This window comes from Apium graveolens, chromosome 6 (assembly GCF_009905375.1).
Source record: "Apium graveolens cultivar Ventura chromosome 6, ASM990537v1, whole genome shotgun sequence".
In the NCBI taxonomy this organism is placed as follows: domain Eukaryota; kingdom Viridiplantae; phylum Streptophyta; class Magnoliopsida; order Apiales; family Apiaceae; genus Apium; species Apium graveolens.
This window is the reverse complement of record NC_133652.1, coordinates 246070157-246089034: the sequence shown is the minus strand read 5'-3', so window position 1 is coordinate 246089034 and position 18878 is coordinate 246070157. Positions and strand designations below refer to the sequence as shown.

The following is an 18878-nucleotide window of genomic DNA, read 5'->3' as shown; positions in this document are numbered from 1 at the left end:
AGGGAGTTTTGGTGATACGGTTTGTTCTTGTTGGTCAATTTATTGTTTCTTATGATCATGTCAAGAAGTGTTGTTTTGTGAATGCTTATAAGATTAGTATTAATAGCAGTAGGTTTGCTATGTGTTGAAGTTGCCGATCAAAATATGACATATTGATAAAATAATAAATAAAATATGATTAGATATTTTTTATATATAATTTTAATTTTGTTTTATTTTTACATATGTATATTTTTCAATATTTGCGAATCTGTTTTAACAATATTACAATAAAATTTTAAAAACAAAAATAATATTAAAATAAAATTAGAAGTAACCATATATATGTATATTAAAAACAATAAAATGAATTTATAAAATTTAAAAATTATGAAAGTAATTTTTTTTTTAAAAAAAGAAGTAAATATGAACAATTGTTTTTTTTTAACTTTTTATAGTGGAACAATTGTTTAATTATTGATAAAGGACTATTAAAGAAGCAAGTTTGTGAATTACACAAGAATATATTATACAGAACATAAAGGCTGTGATTCAGCACAGATCAGAAATCGATCAATAAAGGCTGCGATGGGATTAAAGTTTTTAAACAAGAAAGGATGGCACACCGGAAGTCTCCGCAACATCGAAAACGTCTGGAAAGCCGAGCAGAAACGCGACGCCGAGGACAAAAAACTCGAAGAGCTCCGTAAACAAATCCACGAAGAACGCGAACGCTCCGAGTTTCGTCTTCTCCAACAACAGGCCGGCCTCATTCCGTAAGCCCATTCTTCTCAATTAGGCCCACTCAATTCAACCTTTTTTATTTTAATTGCTATGTCTTTTTAATTGAAATTAATTAGGGTTTTCATTAATTAGGGCTTTTTTTGTTTGGTGTGTAGGAAGCAAGAGAGATTAGATTTTTTGTATGATTCTGGATTGGCGGTTGGTAAGGCGAGTGAGTCCGATGGGTTTAAGTCACTTGAGGCTTTGCCTAGTGCTCAGCCTGATGTGGCTGCTTCCACTAGTGCCAAACCGGTTGTTCCGGGAGCGTTGTTTGAGGATAAGCCACAGTCGGCTAATGATGCATGGAGGAAGCTGCATTCCGATCCTTTGCTTTTGATTAGGCAACGTGAGCAGGAGGCGCTTGCTCGGGTTAAGAATAATCCTGTTCAGATGGCCATGATTCGAGAATCGGTGAGTTTGTTACGTTTAGTTATGTGTTGTTATTTGCCTTGGGTGTTTATTAATTTTATAGTATGGTTGTGTGTGGTGGCAATATTTGGACTAGTGTTGATAAAATGAGTTAATAGAATCATTTGGAACGGAATCTTTAATGAGAAACAGTTACAGCTTTAAAGTAGCTTTCGGTAATTTTTATTTGTCTTGATGTTATTACAAATGTGAGTTTGTTAGGTTTAGTTATGTGTTGTTATTTGCCTTGGGGGTTTACTAATTTTCTAGAATGGTTGTGTGGTGGCATTAATTGTACTAGTGTTAATAAACTGAGTAAGATAAAATCATTAGGAACCGAAATGTTTAATGATAAACAGTTATAGCTCTAAAGTATGCTTTGCTTAATTTTTCTGGTAATATTACAACTGTATCCTTTCCTTCACTAACTAATAATAATGTAGCGACTCAAATGACCCCTGATAACCAACTAATTAGCTACTGCTATAGTTCTGACAATTCCTACCAGGTCTTACACTTCTACCAGGTTGAAAATGTCCTCACAGTCCGCTGCTAGTTTTTCTTCAGTTTTATAGATTTTGAAATGCTGTTAGCCCTTCCAATATTATTAACTAGTAATGCTTAAAAAAGCTACCCACCTGATAGGTTAAGAATTGTAAAAGCATTTTAATTATTAGACAACAAAGTTCATGCTCATTAAGTAGGAGTACCTCTTGACAGCTGTACCATTGCTATAAGCTCTTTCCTTAGGTGACATAATTTGTGATCCAGAGTCTTACTAAAACTCATTCCCAATCCACAAATTAACAGCCTCAGGTTTACACCCCAACGCGTCGGTAGCCCATCCAATATGATCCTCAATGTCAGCAGCAATAGCAGAATACTCTAGCCTCAAACAATCATTCTGGTGCTGAGCATAAGCCACCGCACAATTTTCACCCAAAGCCGAATTCTTAATTTTAGAAAGGGCCTCCGAAAAGGCGAGGTTTTCGACATGGGGGGAAGCGAAACAGAGGGAATGAGGGGAAATGGGGGTGAAGGAATCAGCATAGCCGGAAGGAGTGAGGTGGAGGGAAACAGGGAAGAAGAGAGGGTATTAAGAAGGTAGTGAGGAGAAGACCAGAGAGTGGTGGCTGGGCAGGGGCAGTTTGCGGAAGAGGAGATGATGAAGGGTTTGTTTGGGGAAACGTAATCACGGAGGAATTCAAGAGGGGTTGGTGGGGTTTCAAGACGGGGGATATGTGGAGTTGTTCCTAAGCTTAGCTCTCTCGTTTCTTCCCATAGCTTCTTTCTTTTTTCTTCCATTTGCCCCTCCCAGTTTGCTTGTTCTAATTTTTGCGATTCCTCCGGTGCGGCGGTTGGGGTGGGTTTGTTACGTTTAGTTATGTGTTGTTATTTTCCTTGGGTGTTTACTAATTTTCTAGAATGGTTGTGTGGTGGCATTGATTGTACTAGTGTTAATAAACTGAGTTAAGATAAAATCATTAGAACGGAAATTTTTAATGATAAACTAATGGGCTGCCTTACTTAGATATGACTTGCTCTTGTAACTCCGTTTGAAGGATATGTCTCGGCAATTAATTCTTATCGATTTTTTATAAAGCTAGAAAGGAGTGACAGGGAGGGCTTCCCTGTCTTTCTAAAATGGAAGTTGCCTTGCTCTTCTAAACTATTTGACGCCTCAGCTATCGCCCTATAACCTTTTTCAAACTTTGTATAGTACCAAACTATGTTGCATGGACTGGGTATTGGAGTGTGGGGTCCTGTATTCTTGAAGAATAGTGACATGGGACCCTGTACTTCTTTTGGACTGGGGAATCACAGCATGAATTATAAATGAACAATTATAATAAAAATATGATCATGTCAAAATTAATCATGCAAGATAAGTAATTAAGAATCCAAAAAAAACCCAAATTCTCCCAATTTCATTTTTTAATACCAGTAAAGAAAATGAGTTGTAAGGTACTCAAAACAAGAATTTTGGAAGCCAAGGATGTCTAGACTTAAAATTTTTTAGACTCAAAATTTTTAATTAATTGATAGTTGTGTATTGGCAGCACATGTCATTGCTTCTATATCTGGATCATTTAAAGATACCTTTTAAGTTAGTTAATATCTTTCACACTCTGAATGTTAATACTGGTATTACCCTGATTACTTGCCACTGTTAGTCTCTATTGATTAGACATGACTACTGAGTTTTGAACTGTTTACTATCATTGGATCTCTTGGCTACTTCTTCGACTACTCTGTATTGATTTGTATTGTTTTCAGAATCTTACATCATTTCATATCTTTGTATTGATTTGCTGCTGAGAAAAAAGCATTTATGGTATTTACCTCCTAGAACGTAGTCAGCTATTAGAGTCTAATATATATGAAATGCCTGTTCGACTCACCAATTTAAGTTTAGTGTCCTCCAATTTAAGTTTAGTGTCCTCTCATATTTTTTTTGCTAAATTTAGTACATTAATTTTATGTTTCAGGTCCAAGCAAAGAAACATAAGAAGTCTGCAGATAGGAAAGAACATGGAAAGAAACATAAAAAGTCAAAGCATAAAAAGTATTCGTCATCGGGGCACCATTCTCACTCGGAAGATGCCACTGCAGAAAGGGGAGATAAAATGGTTTCTAAAAAACGTGAGAGGAAACACAGTGACCGGTTAAATGAAGCATCTTCAGATTCAGGATATGAATCGAGTAAAGCTGTTCACAAAGATCGTAAATCACACAGGGAGTCGAAATACAAAGAACCATCATCTACTACCTTATCTGGAGGCACCATTGAAAAAAGTTCCCGACAGGAAAAATCTGCACCTGTAGAATACAATCACAAGGGGTTGGCAGATTCTGATTATGCCAGAAGAGAGGGAGACGGAAGAAATCGTAATGTTTCCGAGACAGGGTCAAGGCATGGTTCAATCTCTAGAAATCGGAGAAATCCTGTAAAACTTTCGGAAGAAGAGAGAGCTGCTAAATTGAAGGAGATGCAAATGGATGCCGAGCTTCATGAAGAGCAGAGATGGAAACGTCTAAAAAAAGCGGAGGAGGATGATGCTCGTGAAGTTACTCAAGGACATGATAAGCGAAATTTCTTAGATGATGTTACAAGAAGTGTGTATGGTGCTGAAAAGGGGGGAAGCTCCTCAATAGGTGAAAGTGTACGACGGCGGGCACATTATTCACAGGGAAGATCTCAAGTCGGTGAAGGCAATGCCTTTCGGCGCTAAGCTGTTCAAGAGCATATCACGGTACATTTTTGGGAAGTATAAGGCTTCTAGTGTTCTGGTTGCCAAGTTAAGTCATGGTTGCCAAGTTGAGTCAAAGATGATTTGCATATATCTCAAAACTGCTGCCTGTGGTAATGGGTGTAATCTTTTGAAAGCTATGAAATTGTAGCATCAAGTGATCAACTATAGTTGCAATGTTTTCTTTGAGATTTATATGTTTGGAAGATGGGCGTCTGGATTGATAATTTTAAGAGGTCTGAGCTCCTGATATAATCCTTCTAAAGAACTGCATTCATATTGTTTGTTTTTTTTTGGAAATGATTGTTTGTCGTGTTAAAAGGTTGGGAACTAGAGGTTTCATTTCACAGCTATAATATTTTCTGATTTTGTGATGGATTTTGAGATCAAAATATAGCTAATATAGCAATCTATACAATACTATATTTTCTTTACCAAGTAGATATGCATGTTCTAGCGAGCCAAGCACGAGCAGTGTAATTCTCATCTTCATTGCCACAAGTCTCATAGTCGATCTTGCACTGAATCTTTTATAAGAGATAATGTAGTGGAAGAGTTCTAACAGTTGGAACCTAATGATGCAACTAAACAAAAAATTGTGGACATGTTCAAACGGTTTGATACACAAGAGATGGATTGCACAAATGAGCTGGTGGATAAGGATGTTACTGATTCAACTTTGTCGGAGGAGGTTAGAAAAGGTTATTCTAAAGATCTTATCCGGTGGACAAATCCATGTTGATGATGACAAGAAAAGGTTCCAAAGACCGGGCGCAGGTATCTGGGCGCTGGGAACCTTGGTGGTTGAAGCCTTCTGCAAAAACAACTCTCTTAGCCAGCAAGGTAGGCGACTGGTGCATCAGCCACTTCTGAAACATGAGAGCATACCATCAAGGAGAGACAATATTGAAGTTGATCAATCACTCCACATTCCACCTAGACCAGAGAATTTAGCAAGCTCAGCACAACTGAGCTCTCCCCGCTTTAAGTCACCTAGTAGCCATTATTTATTGTTATTGTTTTACTTTTCATCTCTATAAGGGGGAGTGGCCAACAGATCCGATTGGATCAGTCATGCATTATTGCATTGTCTGAGTATTTTCTTTTGTTTTTTGGTCAAAAGGAAGCCCAAAACTGTCTGTGAAGCTGTATCTCATTGTTTGGAGCAAACATGTTCCCCATCTCTAAGTCACATGGGTGGCTTGCAATTTGAATTCAGACACTTAGATGATGTGCTGTGCCTATTTTCCAAGTACAAGATGTTGATTGAGAATGTTAATGACCTGTCCAGTACAGTTTTGGCATAGTAACCGAATCGGCATTATTTAATCTGAAGAAGCATCAAGAAAACCATCCAAGTCAAGCTCAAAAATGTTCTGGAATAAAGAATTCAAACCACAAACTAGATAACAAGCACAAATTCTGATTCCAAGTAACAAATTGTTGATCTTGGAAACTGAACATTTTTCCTCTCAATTAAGTTGTTTATCAAAAGAGGAAAAATTAACTAAGCCATATGTATTTACAAACAACCTCAAACTTATCAACTTAAATCACTTCAACAGATTAATGCAGATACAACTCGCAATACTTGCTGTCACAAAATCTTATAGTCAGATCAACAATTTATCCTACTACTCCTGACTATAAAATGCAGCCTTATACTTTGCAAGACATTTAAATAAGCAAAAGACATTTGAAGAAAAGAAAAACTGATCAACGAGATAGAAAGCGACACGCACGTAATACTTTACTGCCATCAAAATTCCTAAGCAATAAACCTCCAAACAAAAGTTATCCAACTACAGGAATTAAAGTATCAAAGTACAGAATACTAATAATTTTTTAATAAACTCTTCCGCATCAATTTAAACCAACATCCAAAGATACGCAAGTCCAAAGTAGTTTATTTTCATCTCTAAACCAACTGACCACCAGTAAGCCTTGCACGACCACCAGTTGGCTGGCATAACAACTTATGGCAGTTCCCGCACACCACAACAGTCTGAGAATGACTGAACACAGTGGTGCTGCAATTTTAACAAATAATATAAATCAATATCCACCTCAAACACAACCCTTTCACATCCCAAGTCCCAACAGCCTAATTAAATTAAAAAAACCCGTGAAAACAAACAGTTACAAGAGCTTACCTGTTAAAGCAGCCTTCGCATTTCACATCCTTGACATAACAAAGCAGCAACAAATCATCAGACAGAGAATTACTTACATATATATATATACAATAGGGTTGTGGTCACAAAAAATAGGGTTTATAAAACATAACATATCGGGTTTATAAAACATAACATATCGCTTAATTTACGCACCAAAAACCCTACTTTACACGTATTACTTAACGGTGGTAATTAACAAATGTCGCTGTAACAGCTGTGAATCAAGACTCCATCATAATAAAGAATATAAAAATTAAAGAGACACACAAATAACATAAAAACTTGTACCATGAAGAAAGAATTGGGGGTTGGAACGAGACGCTTAAGCTTATGCTTCCTCTTATCAACATCAGCTGGTGGGTTCAACAAATCGATATCATTAGACAAAGCCTGTCAAATTGATAATAGAATTAGCATATTTTACAAAAGTTCAGACAAAATGACAACGTTGTAAACAAGATTGTAGGAAAAAGAAACACGAACCATCTTGGGAGCTGCTGAGTGTGTGTGAAGAATGAAACAACAATGTAAAGTTGTGAACCGTGAAACCCTAAAATATGCAATCGAAGCTATGGGTTTGATTCCAATTTTATAGTTGGTTAGAGCACGGATCAGGCCCGTCAATGGAGCGGGCGGGAATCCGATCCAGGACCTTTTTACTGGGCCTGAAAATTATCCGATCCGAAAAGGGAGATCCGAATGATAAATGGATTGAATATGACTTCTCTATATTGCTTTATCTGTGACTTATCAATATCTTGACTTAGAACATTTTTTATAAAATACATTTATTCAATTCCAAGCTTCTGTATCATTTCTCTGAGGCATCATCTAACTTGATCTTCTTCCAGAGTTTATTCCTTAGGCTTGAACTATTTACAGAAAAATACTCCAGTCTAATCTTCTAACCATTTTACAGACTCAAGTAATATAATACAAAATATAAAGTTGATTATCAAACAACTAAATATTAGGGTTGTCAAATTGACATAGTCTTGTTATTGTATAGACATGTCTTGCACAACAAACTCCCCCAATTTGTGAGAAGATTTCTTATCATAAATTCATGCTTGATAACAAGACTAACCTCAAGCTAAAATAAAGTACATAAAAATTGATAGATTTGACAAATTTCACTATTTATACATTGAGTAATTTACATTAGTTCAATAGTACAACAACTAGGTGAAATCTTCATAGTCTGGTTCTTTTCTAATGAGATCCTTGAGATTTATAAGCACATTGGGTCCTTCAATAATTTGTGTCCCTCTCAAGACTTCTACCATTTTGATCCATTCATTTAATGTGTAATCATTTAAGTAACCTACTCTGAATCTTGAGAATCTGCAAACTTGTATGTTCAAAAAATGTCCATCTTTAGAAATTCTACTCATCCCCTTTGCCTTGAGCTCATTTGATCTCTGTTCAAATATAGGAATTTCTTCTACATACTTTCTATCTCTTTCTTCCTTTTCAGCCATTGCTTTTGCATTTCTTTCAGCCATACACACATCACAACCTTCCATGCCTTTGTACTTGTGTCCATGTCCTTCATTAAGCTAATCATCCTCTTAAATTATGTGGTTAAAAGTGTATCCATTATCCTTCCAAGTAGAGTGAAGAAGCCATCCTGATAATAAATTCTGAGTTCTCTCAATGATACAACCCAGATTTTGACCATTTCTTCAGATAATTGTTGAAAGTAGTCATCATCTATGATGCACCAATTTAAAGGTAGAAAATCAGCCTGGTTAAATCAATTCCAGATAATCCCCTGACCAACTTGCAGCTTCTTTGGTTTTCTCCCAACAGTCCTGAAATGAGTCTTGATTGGTGGCTTGAATGAAGGTAGGTTTGAGATTTTCTTTAAGGTGGTTTAGCTAGAAGTGATTGGTATTTTGAGTAAGGTGCTTGCAGTTTGTTTATATAAGAGTTTAGGCTTAGAGGTTGAAAGTGGTTGAGTGTTTGAGCTTGCAGGCTTAATGGGTTGAGTTTGTGAGATTTGGATTGGTAGGAAATTTTTCTTGGTACCTTCACCAACTTCCCTCTTCTTCCTTCTCCTTTCATCTCCCCTCTTCTTATCATCCCTTTTCTTCTCTTCTACTTTGCTTCTAGTTGCCTTGATATATTGAATTGGATTTGAGCCAGAAGGGTTTTGCTCATCATTCTTCTGCTCATCATCATCCTTGTCATCTTTTGTGTTGAATTGAGTAGTTGGCAATATGGTTTTAGCATTCTGTAGGTATCTCCCCAATATTCTGATCATCTCCTCATCTTCAACTTTATTTTTCTTCTTGGACTTGAGATCAGTTTTCAGAGTCATAATCAATCTCAGATTTGTTCTTACACAATTCTTTGGAACTGTGAAGTACTTGCACTTTTTGGTATGTGGACAGATGTAGGTCACCCCTTTGTTTGGATAGAGACAGGCTTATGAAAAGCATCTATCTATACCTTCTTAAGTTTTTTGAGCAACTGGGTGTCCTCTGGAATAACTGGATTAACTCTGTCAATAATTACATCCAGCTCAGATGCTTTCATTATTTGAAGAGCTGAGAGAGACACCTGAAGACACCTGTTCAAGCCACAGTAATTGACATTTGCAACTATCCTTTTCTCCAGGAAGTTTCCAACTTTGACAATTACCACTTTTAGGAAGTTGATGTTGTTGGCCAAGGCTCTTTTATAAGTTATGTAGCTGTTGTGAAGAGACATCCCTAGGACTGTTAATAGTTTATTGAACTCCTTGTCTTGATAGGGTCCTTTTGCAGCTTTCTGTAGTCTGTCTTTTCCAACAATTTGAGAGATTTATATATGTGTAGAGCTTTGATTAGATTGAGTTATCAATTTTCCAGCCTCTTTATATTGTGCAGATTTACTAGCTTCCTTGGACTGCTACATTCTAGCTTCTATCTCCCCCTTAGTCTTGTTAGCAGGCAGGAGTAGTGGATTTGGAATTTCTGGCCTCACAGCTTCAGGTAGAGAAGGTAGTTGAATATTCAAGGCACCCATGATAGCTCCCAAAGAAACTGAATTCTGCATTTGAAGATGTTTGTGGGAGTATACCAGGGTCCTGATGTCATTTTTTTGACTCTGCCCTAGAGAAGTGAGAGCATTGACCTGAGCTGTGAGTGAGTCATTTGTGGCTTGGAGATTGGAAACTTGATGTTGAAGATATTGAATATGAAGATTTGTTGATGTAGAAAGTGGTTGTTGGGAGCTTGAAGAGAGAGGAGCACCAAATGTAGCTTGAACTAACTCTTTGATCCCTTCCATTGAAAGAGCTGATGGTTCATACCTAGCTTGATGTAGTTGATCCAGTTTGACCCTTGTGTCATTGTTACTTGTAATGTAATTCTGGAAAACTTCATGCAGATCCAGAAATGATTGTTTTAGATTTTTGATGCTCTGCTCCATACTGGTGACTTCAAACCTTGCCATTTGGTCAGCAAATTTCTGGAATGTATTCTTTATTTTCACCTGAGTTGGCACAAGGTCATCCAATTTGTATTTACCAATCTTCTTATCCTGTCATGATGGCTGTCTAGAGTCTATTATAGTGCTTTACTTATGAGATGAAAAGCTTTGAGTTGAGCTTTGTAGACTTCTGTAACAACATCATAGACTTCCTGTGGACTGAAAGCCTTGGCATTGCTTCCAAAGATAGTGACATATTCTTCTCTAAATCTTGTCAAGACCCCATCATGATCAAGCTGAAGTCCTTGTCTAACCAAGCATCTACATTCCCATCATGCTCAGCTTCATTCACAATCTTCTGCTGCTACTTTTCAACATCTTCTTTGTATGACAACAAAATTGCTTGATAGTCATGATTAAACATGTCATTTGTGAGAAGCTGTGGGGTAATGTTGGCAAGGCCAGAAAGTTGATCCACCAAAAGGTCATTCATTATTATTGGTTGAGCCTGAGCATCCTGCAGTAACTGGGAGATAAGGTGTGAGGGTTTTTTGAGAAGGGTTTGATGTTGAAGGGATGTATGATTTGTTTGATGTGGAGGGTAGAGAAAAGGTAGGTAACCTTGTGATTGGAATCACAGTTGAATTCACATTAGGTACTGTGGTTGTGACATTGTATTTTTCACCACTTGTGAGAACCTCCAATTAAATTGGAGGGGATTTGACCAGGTTACTGTCATGTACCATGGCCTCAAACCCCTGTTCTTCTTGCAAAGAATTGGCACTTGAATGTGCTTGACTTGCCTCTCCTATGACAGGATCATTGACAATTGGACTCCTAGCTTCAATTGATAAGGCAATCTCAGCTAGGGTTTTGAGGGGAGTTGTCCCTTCATGAGGAACCTTCAATCAAATTAGAGAGGATTTAGATAGCTCCCCCTCAGGAGTACTACCCTCAAAACTTTCAATATGTGAAGAATGATTTGCACATGAAGGTGTAGTTGAGACTACCATAGGGTCTTCAGTAAAAACTGATGAAACCCTTGTGTTTGTGTTGGTGTCATCAAGGTCTACCCCAGAGTGTAGCCTCTCCCCAACAGAATGTGGTTCCTGGGTGGTGACCACAGTTTCTTGAACCATGTCACTTGATTTTGGCAACACTTGAGAATTAGATTTAAGTATTTCATTGTATGTAGGAGAAATTTTAGATATAATATTTATAATTTCAGAAGTGAGTGTTGGCAGCCCCCATAGTTGAAGAGGGAGCTTCAAAAGATGTGCTCTCAGTGTGTGTGGCATTCTTATTTCTTCTTTCATACACTTGAATGTGTTTAAGTGGTGGTGAAAACTCTTTACAAGGTGCACTAGGGAGAGTGCTTTGTTCAATAGAGACACCCTGTTGAGAGGATGCCCCTAGAGTCTGTTTTATTCCCTCTTTTTCAACTACATCCTTTTGAGAGGATGTAGAGGTAGCCAAATAAGTGGTCAACTCATATTTATTTGCCTTCTTTGGTTTCTTGACCAGGTTAGACTCAATATGTGTTTGATCCTCACCACTCTTATTAATAACAGTTAGGGGTGCCTGCTTTCTCTTCTTTTTACTCACTTCACCCTTTTGAGAGAATGAAGTGGTTGGTTTCCTAGCTTCCAATGGTAAAGAAGGAACGGTCTCAGTTTGGGAAGGCCCCTGTTGGTGTTCCCGTGTTTGTTCTTCCACAGGAACATGAGCCGTTATTGTATTAGATTGAACATTTGATCTCATATCAGGCATATGGTAAGGATAAGTCCTGAATCTCTCCAACATAAATGGAGTAATTCTAAGACTTACAGGTACCTTATTCTTTGTAATAAGTGAGCCAAATAAAACTTTGGACACCTGTTTACAATTGCCTATTTGTGTTCTATCTATACCATTAAGTAAATGAATGTCTTGTACTTTATGGAATACAGTAGACATTAAAAACCTAGGGAGAATTATTTCCTTACCTCTTGATGTCAAAGGCATTGTGAGCCTGGTGCTAAGTTCCTCCATTATCAGAAGTCCTACATTGAGGTGTTTGTTATGACCCATGGAGAACACCGGCTTCTGAACAACACTTGAAATATTGTCATACCATGTCTTCCTGCAGGTGAAGGCCCTCACAATTGAGACAAACATGAAAGACCATTCCCTCCTCAAATGTTTCTTGTTCAAGCTTGCCAAGTTGATATTCTCACTGTAGTTGATAAAGTCCATGAACTTAGCTAGCTCTTCTTGAGTTGGGACCTCCACCAGGTTTTCAGTAGGGATTCCCAAAGCCAAATTGACATCATTCTCAGAAAACTCCACCTGTTGGCCTTGAATAGAGCAGTTAACCACCATATATATAGCTTTGTTCTCATGCACTATTGTCCTCATCACAGATGAGTTTTAGAAATCACTGAGAACATCCAAATACAGAATTGGATTTGCAGTTAGAGCACCTGCAAAGTATGTTTCATAAAGGAACTTCACAAAGCTCTTGAAGCTATCAGGAGTTTGGTTAACATCTGTAAATACAAGATAGTTGGTGCCCTCCTTTGGGCTAAAAGCTCTAACAGTGTTTGATGCCATTTTAAGTGTTTGAATTTGAGTGGGTAAGAGATTTGAGAGAGAAAGAGTTTGAAATGAGAGAAAACAGTTTGGATTTACAGAAATTAGGTCACTTTGAAATCTCGAAGGCGTAAAGAGGTGTATGTTGAGATGTTTGGGTATTTATAGTAAAAGGTAGATGACTTCTCGAGAAGTAAAAATAAATGTTTGATATTTGCTTATCGAGAAGTCACATGTGAGAATAGATACATATCGATATGTCACTTTCCTGACTCTTATCAAGAGCTAGATAGTGACGTATCGAGATGTCAAATAAATACCTAGTTTGTCCTAAATGGACTGAATTTTCCAATTTTTATTTTGATAATCAAAATAAAATTAGAATGATTTTATATCAAAAGTATTTTACTGAAATAATTTATTGATTTAAATTATTTCAACTATAAGTTGTCGAGAAGTCTAAAAAGTATGTACCTGTAGAGAACTCTATGAGTTAACATATACTGAGATCTCTACAATGACTTATCAAGAAGTCAAAGTGAGGCTTGTCGAGAAGTCCTTCGAGAAGTCAGGGAAATGGCTTATCGAGAACTCCATCGAGAAGTCTCAAAATGACTTATCGAGAAGTCAGTTAGACTTATCGAGAACTCAGTTCTCTATATACTTTTATTATTTTTGATTATGTCTTGTGTTAAATTCACATATTTGAAAATATAAATTAACACTTAGACAGTTTTCTTAGAATTTGAAAAATTCCAACCTAAAATTTTGAATTTTGAAAAATAAATATACAAAGAATTCTAAAATATTTATAACTCATATTCCAGTTAATTTCTAATTAAATCAAATTAATTTTGACTCATTAGAGATTAATCTGATGCAACACATTAGCTGAGTTCTTGCCTTTAGGATAAAAAATTTAACATTCCAATTTCACCAACAAGTCTAGTGAAAGTTGCATCATCCAAAGGTTTAGTAAAAATGTCAATTAATTATTTTTCTGTTGGAACAAAAATAAGCTCAATAGTACCATTTGTAACATGTTCTCTAATAAAATGGTCCTTACATCAATGTGCTTTATTCTAGAATGATTAACTGGATTAGCTACAATAGAAATAACACTAGCATTGTCACACATAATTGGAATTTTGTGTAACACTAGACCATAGTCCATTAGCTGATTTATGATCTAAAGTACTTGAGCACAACAACTTCCAACAGCTATGTATTCAGCCTCAGCTGTGGAAGTTGACACAGATTATTGTTTCTTGCTATACCAGGATACAAGTCTTTGTCCAAGAAATTGACCGCTTCCACTAGTACTCTTCCTATCAACCCTCAATCCAGCAAATCTGCATCTGTGTATCCAACAGCATCAAATCCAGTTCCTTTAGGATACCATAATCCCAAGTTTGGTATCCCCTTCAGGTATCTGAAAATTCTTTTCACAGTCATCAAATGTGATTCCTTTGGATTGGCTTGAAATCTTGCACATAGACATGTTGCAAACATAATGTCTGGTCTACTAGCAGTCAAATACAACAAAGATCAAATCATTCCTCTATATCCAAAAATGTCTATACTTTTTCCTTTCTTATCTTCATCCAACTTTGTAGCTATAGACATAGGTGTTATTGCAGGTGAACAATCAACCATTCCAAATTTATTCAGTAAATCCTTAACATACTTGGTTTGGCTGATAAAAATTCCATCACTTCTTTGACTGACTTGAAGTCCAAGAAACTAACTTAGTTCTCCCATCATGCTCATTTCATATTCACTCTACATGAGTCTTGAGAATCTTTGGCATAACTTTTCATTTGTAGAACCAAAAATGATATCATTCACATATATTTGAACTAGGATCATATCACCACCATGCTCCTTGTAGAATAGAGTCTTATCAATTGTTCCTCCAGTGAATCCATGTTTAAGCAGAAATTCTGACAGTGTGTCATACCAAGCTCTAGGTGCTTGCTTCAATTCTTTGAGAGCCTTTAGCAGTTGATAGACAAAATCTATAAATTCTGAATCTTTAAAGCCAGGTGGCTGTTGCACAAAACTTCTTCTTCCAACTCACCATTAAGGAATGCACTATTTACATCCATTTGATACACTTTGAAGTTTTAGTGTGCAGTAAATGCAAGAAAGATCCTTATTGATTCAAGTCTTGCAACTGGATCAAAGGTTTCATCATAATCATTTCCTTCCTCTTGTGAGTATCCTTTTACAACCAAGCTTGCTTTATTTCTGGTCACAATTCCATTTTCATCCATCTTGTTCCAGTACACCCACTTTGTTCCAATTATACTTTTGTTCTTTGGTGCAGGAACCAACTTCCAAACTTTGTTTCTTTCAAACTGATTTAGCTCTTCTTCCATAGAAGATATCCAATCAGGATCAAGTAGAGCTTCCTCAGTTTTCTTAGACTCAATTTATGAAAGAAAGCATTCATGTAGACATTCATTAGCAGTTGCACTTTTAGTCCTCACACCAGCATTTGGATCACCAATAATTGCATCTCTAGTATGACTCCTATCCCACTTTTTGGTATGATTTTGTTGGCTTGAAGTTTCTGTATTTTCTTCACCATTGGCATGACTTGCAAAATTTTCTTCTCTTTCTCCCCCTGAGTTTGTGCTATCAAATTCAGGTGTTTGAGATAAGCTTCCACTCTCATGATTCCTTTGCTCAGTTGACTCTTCATTCATTCCGTTGTTTGTGTTGATTTTAACTTCATCTTCAGAATCACTATAAATGTTCAAATTTTCAAACTTAAGGACTTCAACTTCATTTTCATCATGGCACTCCTAGTCTGGACACTTGTCATCATCAAAAGTCACATCTGTACTTTTCATAATTTTCTTTTGTTCAAGCACATAAACTCTATATGTAGTCCTTTCCAATGAATATCCCAGAAAAATTGCTTCAAAAACTTTAGAGTCAATTTTCCCACTTATTCAAAGTTGTCTTTTAACACAAAACACTTGCTTCCAAACACATGCATATGCTTTACAGTAGGCTTCCTTTTTGATAAAATTAAGTAGGGTGACTTGCCAAGGTTTTTGTTAATGAGATATCTGTTTTGAGTGTAGCATGCAATGTTGACAGCTTCTTCCTAAAAACTTATTGGAAATTTGGCATCTTGCATCATTATTCTAGCAGCTTCTACTAGTATTCTATTCTTTCTCTCAACTACCCCATTTTGCTGAGGTTTCCTTGCAGCTGAGAACTCTTGAACAATGCCCTTGTCTTTGCAGAATTCATGCAGAATTGCATTCCCGAATTCTGTGCCACTGTCACTCCTTAATCTTTTTACACAATTCTGATCTTCAGTCTGCTTCTCAATTTTCTTGATGTGTTCAATTATGATGTGTGGAGTTTCATCCTTTGAATGCATAAATTCTACCCATGTGTACCTTGAGTAGTCATCCACCATCACAAGTGCATATTTCTTTCTAGAAATAGATAAGAAATTAACTGGTCCAAACAGGTCCATGTGAATGAGTTGCAAATATGCACTTATAGAATTCACAGTTTTGCTCTTGTGACTTGATCTCTTCATTTTGCCTTTTTGACAAGTCTCACAAACCTCATTTTAAGAATAATCCAATTTTGGCATGTCTCTCACTAACTCCTTTTTCACCAGGGTATTGATTGCCTTGTAATTCAGGTGAGAGAGCTTTTTGTGCCATAGCTTGCTTTGCTCAACAGATGCCTTGTTGTAAAAGCAACATATTTCATCCTTATTTGCTAAATATAAGTCTGCAATAAACAAGCTTCCCTTTCTTACTCCTTTAAAAGCAACTTCACCAGTCTTTGTGCTGATAATTGAGCTTCTCATTTGTCAAATCAAACATTGAATCATTTATCTGTGAATTGACTGGCACTCAAGAGATTCACCTCAAGAGCAGCTACCAGTGCTACATCTTTAATGACAAAATTTCCAGAAACCAACTTGCCATATCTCATTATGAATTCTTTGCTGTTATCTCCAAAAGTCACTAATGGGCCAGCCATCTCCTCAAATTGTGATAGCAGGGCCTTATCACCTGCCATATGCCTGGAGCATCCACTGTTTATGATCCATATGACCTTCTTCACTCTTCCCTGCACATAATGAGGATTAAGTATGTTTATCTACCCAAGCAGTGTTGGGTACTTTCTTCTTGTTAACACAATTTGCAGAAGTAGAATGTGATGATTCAGAAAGAACAGTGTTCAAATTTTGATTTGCAATTCCCTTCTCAGTTGTAAACTCAATTCTTGTATTTTTGAGATTTACTCTCAGTCTATGGCAGCTTTTCATTACTTTCATATTGCAAGGAATGCAATTAAATTTGTCACAGAAGGGATAAGGATCTTCGGCCTTTGCTTCATTGTATCTACAGGCTCCCACTTTTGGCTTACAAACAACCTTTTTGCAAAGGTGAGTTAAGTGATTTGTAGAGCCACACTTCTGACAATATTTTCTGGGAGCATCTGCAATAAATGCAAATTTGTTGCTTTTATTCACTCAAATTTCCCATTCTTATTCTTCTTTTTCCTTCCTACATTATCGGTCTTGATTTCTTTGATTGGCTTCTTAGAAACTTGATCTACTATGGGATTTTTTTCAGTTTTAGGAGTTGGAGTTGTCTATGTGCATTTCTTCTCATTGTCCTCATCTGCAAGCTCTTGCTTGATAACCAACTCAACTTCACTGAAATTGACTTCACATGCCTTGAACAAAGGTGCATCAACTTTTCTCAGCATAACTGGGATATCTTGATTTGTAATTGCTTTAACTTTGTCACCTTCACTTTTCTTATTTCTGTTCTTCTCATGGTACTGACCAACTAGATGAGATGCATTCCTGAAAGATTTCAGTTTCACTTCATTCTTTTCTATCTTTTCCCTCAACACAGCTTCTATTTCACTAGCACACTTCAGCTTGTTCTTCAAATATTCATATTCTTGTTTGACAGTTTCAAGCTCAACAAGATGCAGTTCCAAATATTGCTTCTCGATATCAAGGTTCTCATTTATCTTTGACAGCCTACTCACTTCCTCAGTAGTTGTCACCATGCTTGTGTGGATATGAAATATCTCTACACTCATCTTTTCAACAGTTTCTTTAGATTAGATTGTAATAAATCAATGGTGGTTAGAGTTGGTACCTCAGATTTTGATGAGGAAGATTCTCCTTGCTCAAGAGCCATTGGTGCATAGTTTTCAAACTCCTCATTCTCATCTTCATCATCAGTATCATCCCAACTTTTGCCTTCTGCAATGTAAGCCTTTCCTTGCTGTTTCTTCAAGAGAACTTCATACTTTGCCTCCAATTCCAAATAGGCTTTGTTCTTCTTCACCTTCTTAGGCTTTCTATACTCAGTAGCAAAGTGACCCAATACATCATAATTGAAGCACCTTATCTTTGATATATCAACAGATCCAGTCTTGTAGCCACCTTTTCTAGATGAGTTATACCGAGTCTTTGGATTCCAGTTGTTGCTATTAGAATACTGTCCCTTGTTTTTGAAAAATCTAGGCTTCTTCACTCTAATGATAGAGAATTTCCTAGCCAAGTAAGCCATGGATTGGTCCATTTCATCTAGCTCATTCAATGTATAAAACTCATTTTCATCCAGCTCCAAAACAACTTGCTTCTGAGATCCTTTGTTCTTTTTCTCTACAGCTTGAAGAAATGGAACTTGAGAATCTTGTTCATCTTCACTCGAACATCTTGTTCATGTTCACTTGCTTCACTGTCATTAAAAACTAAGGCACTGAAACCATCAACAACATGTCCATGGTTTTCCTTTAATGAATTTCTTTGTAACATTTCAAGTTTATAAGTTTTCAAGATCCCATATAAAACTTCCAGAGTTATTCTGCTCAAATCTCTTCCTCCCTAATAGCTGATATTTTCTGTTCAAGGTGGTCAGGAAGAGCTAGCAAGAACTTTAGGTTAACCTTCTCAGCTTCATAATATTTATCATGAAGCTGCGAGTCATTTATCAATTTGTTAAACCTTTCAAAAACTTCAGTAATTCCTTTTTCGGGCTTGGCCATGAATCCCTCATACTGAGACACCAGTATCCTCCTTTGATTTGATCTAACTTCCTCTATACCCTCACACAAAATCTCAATCTTCTCCCAAATTTTTTTGGCTGTGTCACAATTGACAATATTGTTGTACATAACATTGTCAAGTGATTCTATAAGAATTAGTTGCAGGCCACTATCCAGGGAGACTTTTTCCTTTTCAATTTCAGTGTATTTTGAAGGGTCTTTAGGAGCATAATAAGCT

At 36.6% G+C, this 18878-nt stretch overlaps 2 protein-coding genes across 2 annotated transcripts; one reads left to right on the top strand and one right to left on the bottom strand.

Annotated features, from left to right (window-relative positions):
- Positions 1-493: 493 nt before the first annotated feature.
- LOC141666995 (uncharacterized) lies at positions 494-4799 on the top strand. The gene is made up of 3 exons (XM_074473264.1): positions 494-755; positions 879-1173; positions 3660-4799. Exons 1-3 carry the CDS (start codon positions 568-570, stop codon positions 4401-4403), a joined length of 1227 nt encoding a protein of 408 aa, XP_074329365.1. The 5' UTR covers positions 494-567; the 3' UTR covers positions 4404-4799.
- A 1347-nt stretch (positions 4800-6146) lies between these two features.
- LOC141666996 (small ribosomal subunit protein eS27y-like) lies at positions 6147-7293 on the bottom strand. The gene is made up of 4 exons (XM_074473265.1): positions 7082-7293; positions 6887-6988; positions 6575-6603; positions 6147-6451 (listed from the first exon to the last, which is right to left on the bottom strand). The coding sequence occupies exons 1-4, from the start codon at positions 7082-7084 to the stop codon at positions 6340-6342; spliced, it is 246 nt and encodes an 81-aa protein (XP_074329366.1). The 5' UTR covers positions 7085-7293; the 3' UTR covers positions 6147-6339.
- Positions 7294-18878: the final 11585 nt, after the last annotated feature.

Coding starts and splice junctions, on each gene's coding strand:
- LOC141666996 (XM_074473265.1), bottom strand. Junction 6,604..6,886: donor CCCCCAATTCTTTCTTCATG/GTACAAGTTTTT, acceptor TGTTATGTCAAG/GATGTGAAATGCGAAGGCTG. Junction 6,452..6,574: donor TGCGAAGGCTGCTTTAACAG/GTAAGCTCTTGT, acceptor TTAAAATTGCAG/CACCACTGTGTTCAGTCATT.
- LOC141666995 (XM_074473264.1), top strand. CDS start 568: ATGGGATTAAAGTTTTTAAACAAGAAAGGATGGCACACCGGAAGTCTC. Junction 756..878: donor CAACAGGCCGGCCTCATTCC/GTAAGCCCATTC, acceptor TTTGGTGTGTAG/GAAGCAAGAGAGATTAGATT. Junction 1,174..3,659: donor TGGCCATGATTCGAGAATCG/GTGAGTTTGTTA, acceptor TTTATGTTTCAG/GTCCAAGCAAAGAAACATAA.